Consider the following 14,091-nt stretch of genomic DNA (forward strand, 5'->3'; position numbering starts at 1 on the left):
CTACAGCACCACCACCTCGGCATTACATGCTTACCCGTTCCCATGGTGGGACTTGGCATCCTAAAGTTATATTCACAGGTGCTTGCACCTCTCAAGAAACTTAACCCACTTGTTTTACACAAGCTGCCAAGGATCCTAAGTGGCGTCAAGCCATGACTGATAAATTTAATGCACTTATAAAAATGGAACTTGGGTCTTAGTTCCACCATGCCTTGGGCAGAATGGGGTTGGTTGTCGTTGGGTCATCAAAATTAAACGTCACCCTGATGGAAGTGTTGAATGCAATAAAGCACGTTTGGTGGCTAAGGGCTTTCACCAACATGCTGGAATTGATTTCAAAGAAACTTTTAGCCCTGTTGTGAAACCTAAAACCATTCAATTAATTCTCTCACTTGCCATTTCTTCTCATTGGACAATTCGACAGCTAGACATTTCCAATGCTTTCTTACATGGATATTTAGAGGAAGAGGTTTTTACGACACAACCCCCGAGATTTGTTGATTCTCATAACCCATCTTATGTGTGCCTCCTCAGACGCTCATTGTATGGTTTGAAACAAGCCCCCCGAGCTTGGTTTCAATGCCTCAGTAGATTCTTGCTTGGACTTGGATTTATCGGCTCCAAAACTGATTCTTCCTTATTCATTTACCGAAATGACAATCTCATCATTTATTTTCTAGTATATGTTGATGATTACTGGTTGTTGGCAATAACAATGATGTAGTCTAGCATCTCATTAACTTATTAGCATCCACCTTTCCTTTATGTGACTTGGGCAATTTGCATTATTTTCTTGGTGTATAAATCTCATACAACTCTAAAGGTATTCTTCTTCATCAGCATAAATACATCTTGGATATTCTAAAGCAGCTAGAATCCAAGGGAATATCAACACCCAAGTCTCCATCAAGTACACTTTTTGCTACATCTGGTTCTGCTCTTCCAAATCCATCTACTTTCAGGAGCATTGTTGATCTATTGCAATACTTAATGATTACCCGTCCCGATAGTGCCTGTTTGGTTAATCAGGTCTCACAATTCATGCATAGACCCACTACAGAACATTGGACTATTGTAAAAAGGTTGCTTCGCTATCTTAACTCCACCTCGATATCTGGGCTCCAGTTTCAACCTTCCTCTACTCTCCAACTCTCTACTTATTCAGATGTGGATTAGGCTAGAAACCCCAATGATCGCAAATCCACCAATTGTTATGCTATTTTTCTCAGAACCAATCTTATTTCCTAGGCTTCTCGTAAGCAACGCACTATTGTCAAATCTTCTACTGAAGCGGAACACCACTCTCTTGCCACCGCAGCAGCTGAATTAACATGGATTCAATCTTTGCTTGGTGAATTGGGTATATTTCTCCCTGTGCCTCCCATTTTGTGGTGTCATAATGTAGGAGCCACCTACCTGACTACTAATCCTGTCTTCCACTCCATAACCAAACATTTAGAAGTGGATTTTCATTTTTGTTCATGACAAGGTGGCCAGTCATAATTTGGATGTCAAATATATTTCTACCAAAGATCAGCTTTCAGATCTTCTCACTAAAGCGCTTCCCCGCACTCATTTTCGCTCCAAATTACGCATCTCTAATGGGGAGCTCAATTTGAGGGGACGTAATAGCACAGATGACCAACAAGGCATTTAATCTTCTTTTAGTTTTCCACCTCAGCATTTAGTTATTATCTAGATAATAGTTAATTTACAATTAGTGGTCATTGTCTAGTTACTGTAACTAATTTGTCATCATGTATAATCGTTCTTTGTTAAGTTAATGTTGCACTTTTGAGTTGAACTGCAATCAATTCTTAGAATAGGTACCTTGTACTTTAGGCCGAGTGCCAATTTAGTACCGAAACTTTAAAACGCGACAATCTAGTACCCAAACTTTCATTTTGCGATGATTTAGTACCCGACGTTAACTCACCGTTACTTAGATGACAAAAAGGCTAAATTACCCATCAACTAATTCAACCAATGCATGGGAACCACTGTTCACACTTGCAGTTACCTGAGATTCCAAAAATCAGCTCCTCACGCTGGTGATGTCAAGCGAATGCATCGCCGGAAAAGTTGAAATTGGCACTTGAACGCGATGACAGAAAAGGTGAAATCAAAGAAACGAGTGTTGTTTCCGGAGAAGATGACTCTTGTTGTCGTCGCTGGAACATTGTTGCATCTCCTTTTTTACTTAGCTGTTGTCGAAGAAGACGACTCTTGTTGCATCACCTATGTCGTTTCTTCAACCGAGTTTGAAGAGAAAGGGATGGAATGGACAAGCTCGAAATGAAGAGAAAGGTCGGAGTTGAGTGAAGTCTCCTCACGCTGGTGATGTCAAGCGAATGCATCGCCGGAAAAGTTGAAATTGGCACTTGAACGCGATGACAGAAAAGGTGAAATCAAAGAAATGAGTGTTGTTTCCGGAGAAGATGACTCTTGTTGTCGTCGCTGGAACATTGTTGCATCTCCTTTTTTACTCAGCTGTTGTCGAAGAAGACGACTCTTGTTGCATCACCTATGTCATTTCTTCAACCGAGTTCGAAGAGAAAGGGATGGAATGGGCATGTTCGAAATGAAGAGAAAGGTCGGAGTTGAGTGAAGTCTCCTCTCCTCTCTCATTTGTTCAACCCAAATTGAAGTCTAAAGGGGAGTTGAGTGAAGTCTCCTCTCTTCTCTCATTCAGGGGCTGCACGTGAACAACCGAGTGAAGGACAATGTCAAGCACACGGAGACCGAAATGGCATCCTCCGCTGCCTCCTATCTTTACAATCCTCCACCTCCCTAGAAGAACTCGCCGAAGAGCTACCACCAGACAACTCAAAGGAAAATCGATCAGCATTAAGGAATCAGATTCTCGCCTTAACAAGTATGGAACACTTGAAAATCAGAAAATTGATCAACATTAAGGAATTGGATTCTCGCCTTAACAAGTATGGAACACTTGAAAATCTGCTTGATCAAGAGCGAGCTTTCTATGCCATTGTTCCTATTGTTCCCTTGAACACTAGAGATCATGAGATGAGAAAAAGAGTTGATGACTTCGAGTATACAGAGATTATGAATAGCCGGAGATGTAGTAAGGACTTTGAAGGCGAGAAGTGGAAGTTACAGGCAGAGATTCTTTGAGCATAGTGTAATTTTCTTAGAAAGGAAAGAGAGGTTGCGTTGAAAAAGCTAGAAGAAGAATCGCGTTCAAATGGGGCATACTCTTCGATCTGCACTTATTTTCTTCCTCGATTGAATCCATTTCCAATGTTTTTTATCGGCTTTTTTATTTCACAGGGGAAAAAGAAGATGTATGAAGGAAAAAGTGTCAGAGTTATGTTGGAAGAGGAAATCAAAGATCTAAAGGAGAAACTGGAAGAGCTCCAGAGAAGCTCGTCCATTAAGGATTTCGAGTTCCACAAGTGTAATAACTTCGATAAGCAAACAGCAATTCTTCAAAGACGATTAAAAAACTAGATGGAATATCGGAGGAAGAATGTGTGAAGGAGATTCAAGAAATGGCAGAAGCCAATTTGATGATCAGTAGGAATTGTAGGACCAAGGAGTGCTTCATTCCAGATAGAAAGTCTTGGTTCGCAAACGTAAGATTCATTATTGATTCTAAACAGCTTCCTTTGTCTTACTTTGTTTTTCTTTTCAATTCTCCTTCTACACTAAATGATTATTCTTCTATTCATTTCCACTTGCAATGCTTCATGTAAGCAGCTTTTTATTCTTAATGTACTCTGTGGTCGATCTCCATTAATGATAAATACTTTATTTGAATTAATTTATAGATTTTGATAAGAAAGAATTCCTTGCAGGTGGAGAATCTGTGGAGGAAGATGGAAGTATTGACGAAGGGGATGTTGGAGAGGATGGAGGAGGAGTACAAGTCAATGCTCTCAACAACCACAACAGCAACTACAAGTGCTAGTAGCTCGGTTGCCAGCTCTACTTCTACTTCCAGGCGCATCGAATTTCCCGATTCGTCTTCTTCTTCCATTACACGACAATAGTTTCCTCAGGCATGTTGCCTATGAACAGCCGAGTTTGAAGAGAGAGGAGAGGAGACATGGTTAGATACATCCTTCAGGGGCTACACATGAACAACCGAGTCTCCTCTCCTCTGTCATTTCTTCAACCAAGTTTGAAGAGAAAGGGATGAAATGGGCGTGCTCAGAATGATGAGAAAGGTCGGAGTTGAGTGAAGTCTCCTCTCCTCTCCGTTCATTCAACCTAGATTGAAGTCTAAAGGGGAGTTGAGTGAAGTCTCCTATCTTCTCTCGTTCTTTTCAACCCAGATTGAAGAGAAAAGGGGAATAGGGGAATAGGAAGGGAAAAGGGTAAAATTGTCTGAATTTTTATATAAAGGTTAGTTTTGGTATTTCAAAAATATTTAACCCACACCTGATATCACGTAATGGTATTGACTGACGGTGAGTTAACATCTGATACTAAATCGTCGCAAAATGAGAGTTCAGGTACTAGATTATCGCCTTTTAAAATTCGGGAACTAAATTGGCACTCGGCCTAAAGTACAGGGTACCTATCGGGGGCTTAATGATACGCCCCTATAGAGGTCGTATTGGAGTGTGACCTGGTTCAGGGGGTAGAACAGCATTAGATCGACCCCACTGAACCAATTTCAAAGAAAAAAAGGGTGGGTGAGCTTCAATATAATTTGATATGTCGGTAAGGGTGGGGGCTTATATGATTTATTTTTTATTAAATCTATTAGAATATTTTATATATATATTAAAAATAATAATCATTTTGATATATTAGATTTGCTTAAATTATTTTTTATTTGCTTTAATGATTTTTATAATTTTGTTTATATTTATTTACATTATTTTTTATTATGTTTAATTATTTTACAATGCCTTATTTGCATAAATTAATTTTAAAAATTCTTTTGATTATTATAAAATGTGACTTATGTATAACATACACATTGAAAATATATGTATTGATGCCTAATCAATGGTATCGATATCAATCAATGTTGCACATATGTCACACATAAAACATTCAGGGTGACTTCACATGCCGATTAGTCTTTTCACATAACCCCATTTTTACCCTTCTTCTCCCTTCCTCTTTCCTCTCCTGTTATTTTCTTCCCCATAGGCAACAGCCTGCCTCTCTCTCTATCTATCTTCCCTGCATGCACCCCGAACAAGGAAATGGGAAGACATCAATTCTTAGTTTTTTACAAAAGGGCACTCGCAAGCAAGGTTCAAAACATCGAAATACCGGAAGAAGCATATCGAACAGTATCGGTGTTTTTTAGTTGCTTTTTCAAATCCAGTTCAGAGGAACCGGTTTAAGGTCCATCAACCTCTCGAATCGGTCAAAACCCGATACACTCTCTATATAGGCCAATACCTATCAATATTTTGAACTTTGCTCGTAAGAAATTAATTGCAAGGTTTTGTAAGAATTTTACACTGAGAAAATAGGGGCAAACAAAGAGTAATTCAATCAAGGAGGAAAAGCTCATAATCACTACCAAAAGGGAAAAAAAAGCTCATCATCAGCAACCACGTCCCTAAAATTAAAGCCCTCATCATCGTCGTCCCTAAAATAAAAATTTCAAATGTACGTAACACTGTTAGGTGGTGTTTACAACAGTAAAGAAAAGAAAAATGAACAAAATAAATGATGATGATAAAAGGCAGGAAGAAGAAAACAAACATTACAACTCTGAAACACCACCCTTGTCACTCGAAGAAGGGAAAGAAAAAGATAACAGCTAGTGATTTTACCAGAAACACCAAAGAAAAATATAGCAAATAATTTTTTTTTTCTGAGGCGAGAATGTTGATCGAATTCGGAATAGAAGATGGCCCCCTTAATGAAATGGCCGTTCTGAAATCTGAATTCCCTCGTCTACATGGTTGTTCCTCTTAATAAAAAAAAATATAAAAATAACAAAATAAAAAGTATTAAACAGGAGCCTACATTATCACCCAATGCCCCACCTAACTTAACCATCCAATAAAAAAAGCATTACTACCCCCCATCAACCATCCTTCAGATTCCAGGGAAGCAACAGGTACACAAAATAACCTTTGAGTAATTGAACTTGAAAATGAAACAGTGTATGAGTATCTAACTGTAAAGATCGTCGTCATCAGCCCCACCACCAGCAGAAGCTTCAAATGGGTCAGACCCAGTAGCACCACCGGTTCCAGCTTCCGAGAAACGGAACTCACTGCCAAAACCCCTTGATTGCTGCAATGTCTGAGCAAATGCCTGGTACTTGCGGATATCTGCATCACTTACACTCCTGCGTGCATATTTCATTGACTCCTCAAAGTGAGCTGCCTTGATCTCCGCCACTTCATCCTCCGCGTCCTCTTCCATTGCCTCAGGGTTCTCCTTTCTCCTCCTCTCCCTTTCTATATCCTGCATGAATAAAACCCATTTGAGTTACAGATAGGAGTATTATTATCAATCTGGATTGGAATAGAGCCCCATTTGAAACCCTTCTATAGAGACTATAAGGGATTGACATCATGAAAGGCCATCCAAATTGCAAATTTGAGCATGCCTTGGTCAAACAAAAACTCATGTGCATAAGCAAGCAGAGTGATGAATAAGCTTACTTTCTCAATGTTCTCTCTAATGGCATACTTGCATGCCCGCTGGCATATCTCTGTAATATCAGCTCCACTAAAACCTTGTGTGTACTTCGCAAGATCCTTCAAGTCCACATCTTTTGAAACAGGTGATTTTCTCAGACAGGCCTTGAAAATCTGGTGGCGAGAGGTCTCATCAGGCAGAGGGATGTAGATCAACTGGTCAAGACGACCTGGCCTGAGGAGTGCAGGATCAATAATATCAGGCCTGTTGGTGGCACCAATTATGAAGACTGTTTTCTTTGCTGACATGCCATCCATTTCGGTCAGGAGTTGGTTCAGAACCCTATCAGCAGCACCTCCTGCATCCCCAACACTGCTTCCCCTCTGCCAGTTATAATCAAAGAATTAGGAAACAAGCCTAAACAAAGCATAACAAATCGAGGACATTTATTGAGGGAAGCCCTAACCTGTGTAGCAATTGAATCGAGCTCATCGAAAAAGAGGACACAGGGTGCAGATTGACGAGCCTTGTCAAAGATCTCTCGTACATTGGCCTCACTCTCTCCAAACCACATTGTGAGCAACTCAGGACCCTTGACACTGATGAAGTTTGCTTGGCATTCATTTGCGATTGCTTTGGCAAGAAGTGTTTTCCCACAACCAGGGGGACCATAGAAAAGGACTCCTTTGGAAGGTGACATACCAAACTTCTCAAACTTCTCAGGATGCTCCACAGGATATTGAACGGTCTGCAAAACAAATAGAACATTAAAAACCAAAGTATAAATAAGAACCCTAGAGTGCAATTGCAAAAAGAAACGAATGTAGGCCTGCTATTTGACTTATCGCTACCTCTTGGAGCTCCCTCTTGACATTTTCAAGGCCACCAATGTCGTCCCAGCTGACATTAGGTACTTCAACAACCTGCCCATCAAACAATCAGGTTAAGGTACTTCCAAACACAATCTGAAAGAAGAATATATACCCCAAAGCAGAAATCCCAAGTCATTTAGAAACTCTGTACTCACTGTTTCACGAAGAGCTGAGGGATTGCTTGATCCAAGAGCAGTCTTGAAGTGCTCATCTGTAACAGCCATTGAGTTGAGAATCTCAGCATCTATTGATTCATCTTCCAAATCGATCACATCCATCTTTTCTCTGATGCACTGAAGAGCAGCTTCAGTGCACAGAGCTGCAAGGTCAGCACCAACATATCCGTGTGTATCCTTGGCAATCCTTTCCAAATCAACCTGCACGGAGGAACCATAACAATAACTAAATAGAACCGCTGACAGATATGAACAAGGAAAGATACATACTCAAGCAGATACAAGGTTTAGTCATTGGCTTACATCTTCAGAGAGTTTCATGTTCTTTGTGTGAATACGAAGAACCTCTAATCGTCCAACTTCATCTGGAACCCCAATATCAATTTCCCTATCGAACCTTCCAAACCTTCTCAAAGCTGGGTCAATGCTGTTAGGCCGATTTGTAGCCCCAATAACAATAACATGAGCACGGGACTTCAATCCATCCATAAGTGTCAAGAGCTGAGAAACAATCCGCCGTTCCACTTCTCCATTTGTTTTCTCTCGTTTTGGAGCTATGGAATCAATTTCATCAATAAAGATAATAGAGGGTGCATTCTTTTCAGCTTCTTCAAATGCCTTCCTGAGATTACTTTCACTCTCTCCAGCTAATTTTGACATAATTTCTGGACCATTAATACAGAAGAAGAAAGCACCAGTCTCATTAGCAACAGCCCTAGCTATCAATGTCTTCCCAGAACCTGGAGGGCCATACAACAAAATTCCTTTTGGTGGCTTCACACCAATAGATTTGAAAAGCTGTGGGTGTCTTAGTGGAAGTTCCACTAGCTCTCGTATTTGAGCCATCTGCTTTCTGACTCCACCAACATCATCATAACCTACTTCATCCAACCTATCTTCATCCTCCCTCCTTACTGGCTCTCCCTCACAAAAGATCTCTGTGTCTGGAGCAACCACACAATACTCTGCTGGGTCAGTCTCAATAACCTTAAATTCAACACTCCTCATTCCACCTCTAACAAGGAAGAGATCCCCTTTCCTGACCGGACGATATGCTTCCAAGAAATAAGCTGCAAATGTAATCACTCAAATCAGAAGAGAAAATAAACTTTCTTTTTCACTTTGAAGAACCAAGTTAACCAGAAAAATCCTTTTTTTTTCTTTGTGACAAAGCAGAACATGACAGGAGCTTCATGTTTCTGGTTTTTCTCAAGAAAGACAGGCAGACGGACTAAGCACTAAAATGGTTAAGAAGAGAAAGGCTTCCTATCAACAACTTTTCTTTATGACTGTCAATATCTAATATAATAATCAGGGATAGCAAGAAACTAAATTATCTGCTTTCAAATAGAAGTTCTGTTCAAAATCAAATATGATAAAATTTCCTGATAGAGAGTCAATTTAACATCGCACTAGAAAAATCACATGTGCATGCACATTGTACGTAATGCATGCCCAGAACAGGAGAGATTACTAAAATAGTTCACTGCAAAAACTACCTTGTAGTTAAACTACACATCCCTCAAAAGTCTTACAAATCTAGTTCTTTTGTCAAACTAGGCATAAAAGAAGCTTCTCATAAGCATGATTCTATTAGAAAAATGTAAATGTGTCTAGAATTTCATAGTCACAGGTAAGACAAATAAAAGCAGGTAAATGACATGCACTCAAGAGAACAGGAAGAAAATACAGTTATTTTGCTAGCAGTTCAGAAACTCACGCTTCAGATATGCATCAAACAGATTTCCAGTGACGCCTTCGATGGTATCATCCACAGGCAGTATGTGCACACGCTTCCCATATTTGACATCAGGGCATTGGTGCACAGAAACAACATCACCGAGCCTGACTCTCAGGTTTGACCTAACAACTTTATTCATCCTGATCTTTGGTTCCTCACATGTGTCATCAGCAAGGGCAATGCAGATTGTATCCCGTCTTTTCTTACCCTAAAAACATAAACAAACAAATACACAGCTAATTACCATGATTCTCAATCCCACATTCCTGAAGCTAAATTGAAAGAAAGCTCACCATCCCTAACAGAGCTGGACTACCATATCTATAGACTATTATGCTGAAAATCTTTAACTTTTAGGTACAGGTGTTTTGTCCAGACCAACTAAATGCCAAAAGAATTCTGGAAACCTACAATGTGACTATTGAAAGACGTTACATTTGAAGATGCAAAGACCTCACTGCTTTGAAACCCTTCCATGATGTCATCTTTTATAGGTTTCCATGATGTCAAAACTAACAGAATCAGAGGGCGAGAACAAAGAATTAATAGAAATTTCCGAAAACCCTAAAAGAAACTCCTTCACCATAGATCTTAAGAACTATACATGATTCCACCACAATACATAGGCCAATATCTCACCCCCTACGAACCCCTATAATCAACTTTCTCGAGCACAACCCAATCCGGTAGAATATCTCACCCCAATGAACCCCTATAATCAACCTTGGCGAGCACAACCCAATCTGGTAGAACTGCCGAATCCAAGTAGCCCTAGTTTTTTGAATGCCCTAACATAAAATCACGTTATCCCTCATTAACCATTCTCAACCTTAACAAGATGATATAAACTTCCGAATCCAAACTTCTACCAACAAAGAACCCTAAGAACCCAACCTTCTATAAGAACCAAACCAAAACAGAACGCTCGATAGAAATTTTACCTTAAGGAGAATTGTATCTCCACGGAAAAGCTGTAACTTTTCCATTGTCTCGGGATTCAAAGAGACCACCGAATTGTCATCATTGACGGCTTCATCGACGATAAGCCGATTCGGAGATTTCTTACGCTCCAGGATTGCAGTACTGAAATCCCTTTTGGTTCCCTTACTACAATTCAAAAAACCCACAATCAGAATGCGATAAATTCAACCAAAATCCAAAAAAAAAAAACTAAATAAAAAGGGGAAAGGGACGAATCGGTCGCGAAAACAAGTAGAGGTCAGAGTAAGAGGTCATTACGAGTCAGAGGATTCAGCTTGGTTACTCATTGTCGAGATTCAATGAGGATGAGATTGGCGAGAGAAGAGAAATCAATAGGAGATCTGAACGCTGGATCGAGTATTTATAACATCCGACTCTTTTCCTTGTTTCCGAAGAAAGTGGGGAATGCTTTTTGGTCGTACACTACTACTATTTAGTTAATTTATAAATTCTATCGTTATTATTCATCTATTGTCTTAAATTACTCCTACCGTTTCTAACCATAGTCATCGTCGTTAAATGCTTACGGAAAATCGAAATATCAAATTTATCCTTTATTTTGGGTTCAATTTTTCAAAAAAAAAAGGTTTTTTAATTTTGTATAATTCAATTCAAATTTCTGAGGTACATTGCAGTCGACTTATCCCCTAAAAAAACCTAAAACCAAATCATTATACGAGTTGTCGTCAAGTTGACAAAACGGCCACTAGTACCGTTAAACACAGCATCAAACCTGATGGACCTGCACTACACGGTGAACAATGGCGGCTGTTTTTTTTTCTCCTCCTTTTTCTTCTTCTTCTTCCTCATCGTTCTCTCTCTCATCGATCTACACTTTTCTTCCTCATCTATTTTTGCCATCGGTCTTTCTCTCTCTCTTTGAAACCCGCCTAGCTAAAACCCATCGGTACCACCAAACGTGCCTCAATATCAGGTAGATCAAATGCTTAAGAGCTCTTGCATGTATGATTGTTATGTGGGCGTGCCGTTAATCAGTGTTTTTTAAACAGACAAGGAAATGGAATCCTTTCTCTTTAAGGTGATGTTTGGCATCAATGATGATTCCTCTTTATTGATTATCCAAAATGATAAAGGGAAAGATTTGATATCTACAAATTTTGGACCAATCAACTAATATCATAAATGTGTTAATCAATCAGGTGTAATTTATTAAAATTCGTGGGTGGATTTTGATTGGTCAAAACTTTGCCTACCATGTCTTTCCCACATCATAGATTTTTTCAAATCATAATCCGTGATTTTTGGAAAATCACTAAAATTTATTGTTTGGTATCATTTATGTCATGTAAGCAGTTTGTTTGGTACTGACGTAGTGATTATGGATGTCAACGGGTTGGGTTCAACACAAGTTTGCCTCAACCCTAACCTGACCCTCCAGCACCCCAACTCGACCCCAAGCCGACTTAGCTTAAAAATACATGATTCTTAAACCTGATCCAAACCTATAGGGTTCAACCAGACTCGATCCCATAGAATTTTGAATGTATTTTTTTTACATGTTTTGAAGACTTAAAATATGAAATTATTTTATAGATTCTAAGGCTGTGATGTTTTACACCACAAACAAATGCAACATAAGGTTTTACTTTTCCTATTTAAAAAAAAAAAAAGAAGAAGAAGAAGAAGAAAATCAAAATCAACATGTAAATAAATTATAAACTTTAAGCCTACGAAGTAAAAAAATTGCAAGAATACTTGGTATATATGCCGGGTATCATAACCCTATAGTCAAGCTAAGTTTACCATTTTAACCCAACCCATTGACATCCTAGTACTGATTCTCAAATTGGGATATGCTCCTCACACAATGCACCTTACACTGACCTCACAAGCACATCCAGCCATGTATTAGAAACATCTCCCTTGAATAATAACATTAAGTACATGAGATGTTCCCCCATACATGATGAGATGTGCTTGTGAGGTTGGTGTGAGGTGCATTGTGTGAGGAGCAGATTCAGACTCCTAATTCTTAGGGGTGATTATTTTTCCTTGGAATCATCCTTATCATGGAGACATACATGATGTCACATCATCCTCAAAAAATCAAAATCACCTAAAAATCAGGGAACCACCAAAAATTGATCCCTCAAGATGGACCGATTTTAGGAATCGTTTTTTTACCATTTTCCTAAAAATCACAAAAATCAACCAATCAAATAGATTAAAAATCACCTATTTCAGGATTTTTTTTTGTTGATTTCCCAAAAATCGCAAAAATCAACCAACCAAACAGATTGAAAATCACTTATTCTTATTTATCCCGTGTGGCTCCAACATGGCGCTGATTTTTTAGAAGCCAAACATCACCTAAGTGACGATAAGTTGTAATCATCAAGGTCGAGGTTAAACAGGTTGTTACAAAAAGAAAGATTAAATGGATTAATCCATAATATAATAATTACATAATAAATATGAAAATAAAAATATAATAAATTAATAAAAATAAGCTAATATATTTTTAATATTATATATTCATGAGAAATAAGAATTATTTTTATTAATGATATGGGGATAAAAGGTCAATTTATAACCCTCTTGGATCAGTTTTTCTTGGAACCATATCGGTTCAAAAATCAGCTATGCCTACGTTGGGTAAAACCATAAATCACGACCCTCAATCGTACATTGAGAACATCTCTTAATGACAAATACGGGAGATATTTCAAATGCACGTTGAAATGTGCATGTGGGGCATAGTCTTGTGGGGGACTGATTTGAACTCCAATTTCTCTCCACTCAAACAATCAAATGTATGCGCATACATATTTATTAATAAGAAAAAAAAAATTATGAACGAACTCATTCAAATAAAGGAACCAAACAATTTACAATAGAAGTTCTTAGAAGCGGACCCTGCCATGGAGGCACAGTAGCCAACCAAGCACCCTTCGGACTAAGAGGGTTGGCAAGAAAATGTGCAACTGTATTACAAATTCTGTTAACAAAAACCCAGGACACTGTCCTAAAAGTCGAACAGAGAGACATAATTTCATCGAAAACAAGCCAAATCTCTCTAGACAAGAGCCCCTGCCTTGTTGGAAAAACCTCACCAAGGGGAGATATAGAGTCACCGTGAATCAGTCTGTCCACATGAACAATTTAATTTTTGAATGCCAAATGAGCTTCCAGATTTTAGAATGGAGGGGATCCATCTGCCTAGCTCTTGGCTCTGAGTGAACCATGGTTTTTAAAACTGGACCGGACCGGACGGTTAGACCCAAAAAATCAGAAAATTGGTTTCATTTTCCCCCAAAACCATTGATTTTGGTCAGAAAACCGTTGAATCGGCCGATTAACTATTTGAACCGTTCGAACGACTTTGACCGCTTTTCATTTTTTTAATTTTTTTATCAAAACGGGCTGGCCGTTCAAGTCGAATGGTTGGACCTTAAAACGGTAACCGAACCCTTGACCGGTTCGGTCACCAATTCATTTTTAAAAACCATGGAGTGAACATCCAAAGAGGTAGCAACCCAGTAGGCTGACTTCATAGAGAACAAGCCATTTCTTGGTTAAAGTCCAAGACAACTTGTCTTGGCAGTCAATGGATGGGAAATAGATTTTGAGAATTTCTTCAACACAACAATGTTAGGAGGAAATAGACTACGAACTAGATCACCATTCCAACTTGGGGATTGAGGAATCATTAGCTCTTCCAACTTTGGACATTGAGCACCCCAGGCCCAGGGGCTTTTCCAAATTAATTTTATAA

General features: G+C 38.9%; 1 protein-coding gene across 1 annotated transcript; it reads right to left on the bottom strand.

Moving 5' to 3' along the window:
- Positions 1-5,784: 5,784 nt before the first annotated feature.
- LOC104586360 (cell division cycle protein 48 homolog) lies at positions 5,785-10,876 on the bottom strand. The gene is made up of 9 exons (XM_088898318.1): positions 10,614-10,876; positions 10,316-10,481; positions 9,354-9,582; positions 7,937-8,703; positions 7,613-7,834; positions 7,437-7,508; positions 7,052-7,333; positions 6,609-6,968; positions 5,785-6,408 (listed from the first exon to the last, which is right to left on the bottom strand). The coding sequence occupies exons 1-9, from the start codon at positions 10,640-10,642 to the stop codon at positions 6,112-6,114; spliced, it is 2,424 nt and encodes an 807-aa protein (XP_088754444.1). The 5' UTR covers positions 10,643-10,876; the 3' UTR covers positions 5,785-6,111.
- Positions 10,877-14,091: the final 3,215 nt, after the last annotated feature.

The sequence above is a fragment of the Nelumbo nucifera genome, chromosome 2 (assembly GCF_055504915.1).
Source record: "Nelumbo nucifera cultivar China Antique chromosome 2, China Antique-T2T, whole genome shotgun sequence".
Lineage (NCBI taxonomy): Eukaryota > Viridiplantae > Streptophyta > Magnoliopsida > Proteales > Nelumbonaceae > Nelumbo > Nelumbo nucifera.

What these genes read in the sequence shown, in the direction of transcription:
- LOC104586360 (XM_088898318.1), bottom strand. Translation starts at nt 10,642, where the DNA reads ATGAGTAACCAAGCTGAATCCTCTGACTC. An exon ending in ACATGAAACTCTCTGAAGAT is followed by an intron (nt 7,835 to 7,936) that starts GTAAGCCAATGA and finishes TCCTCCGTGCAG; the next exon opens with GTTGATTTGGAAAGGATTGC. An exon ending in CCTCAGCTCTTCGTGAAACA is followed by an intron (nt 7,509 to 7,612) that starts GTGAGTACAGAG and finishes TTTGATGGGCAG; the next exon opens with GTTGTTGAAGTACCTAATGT.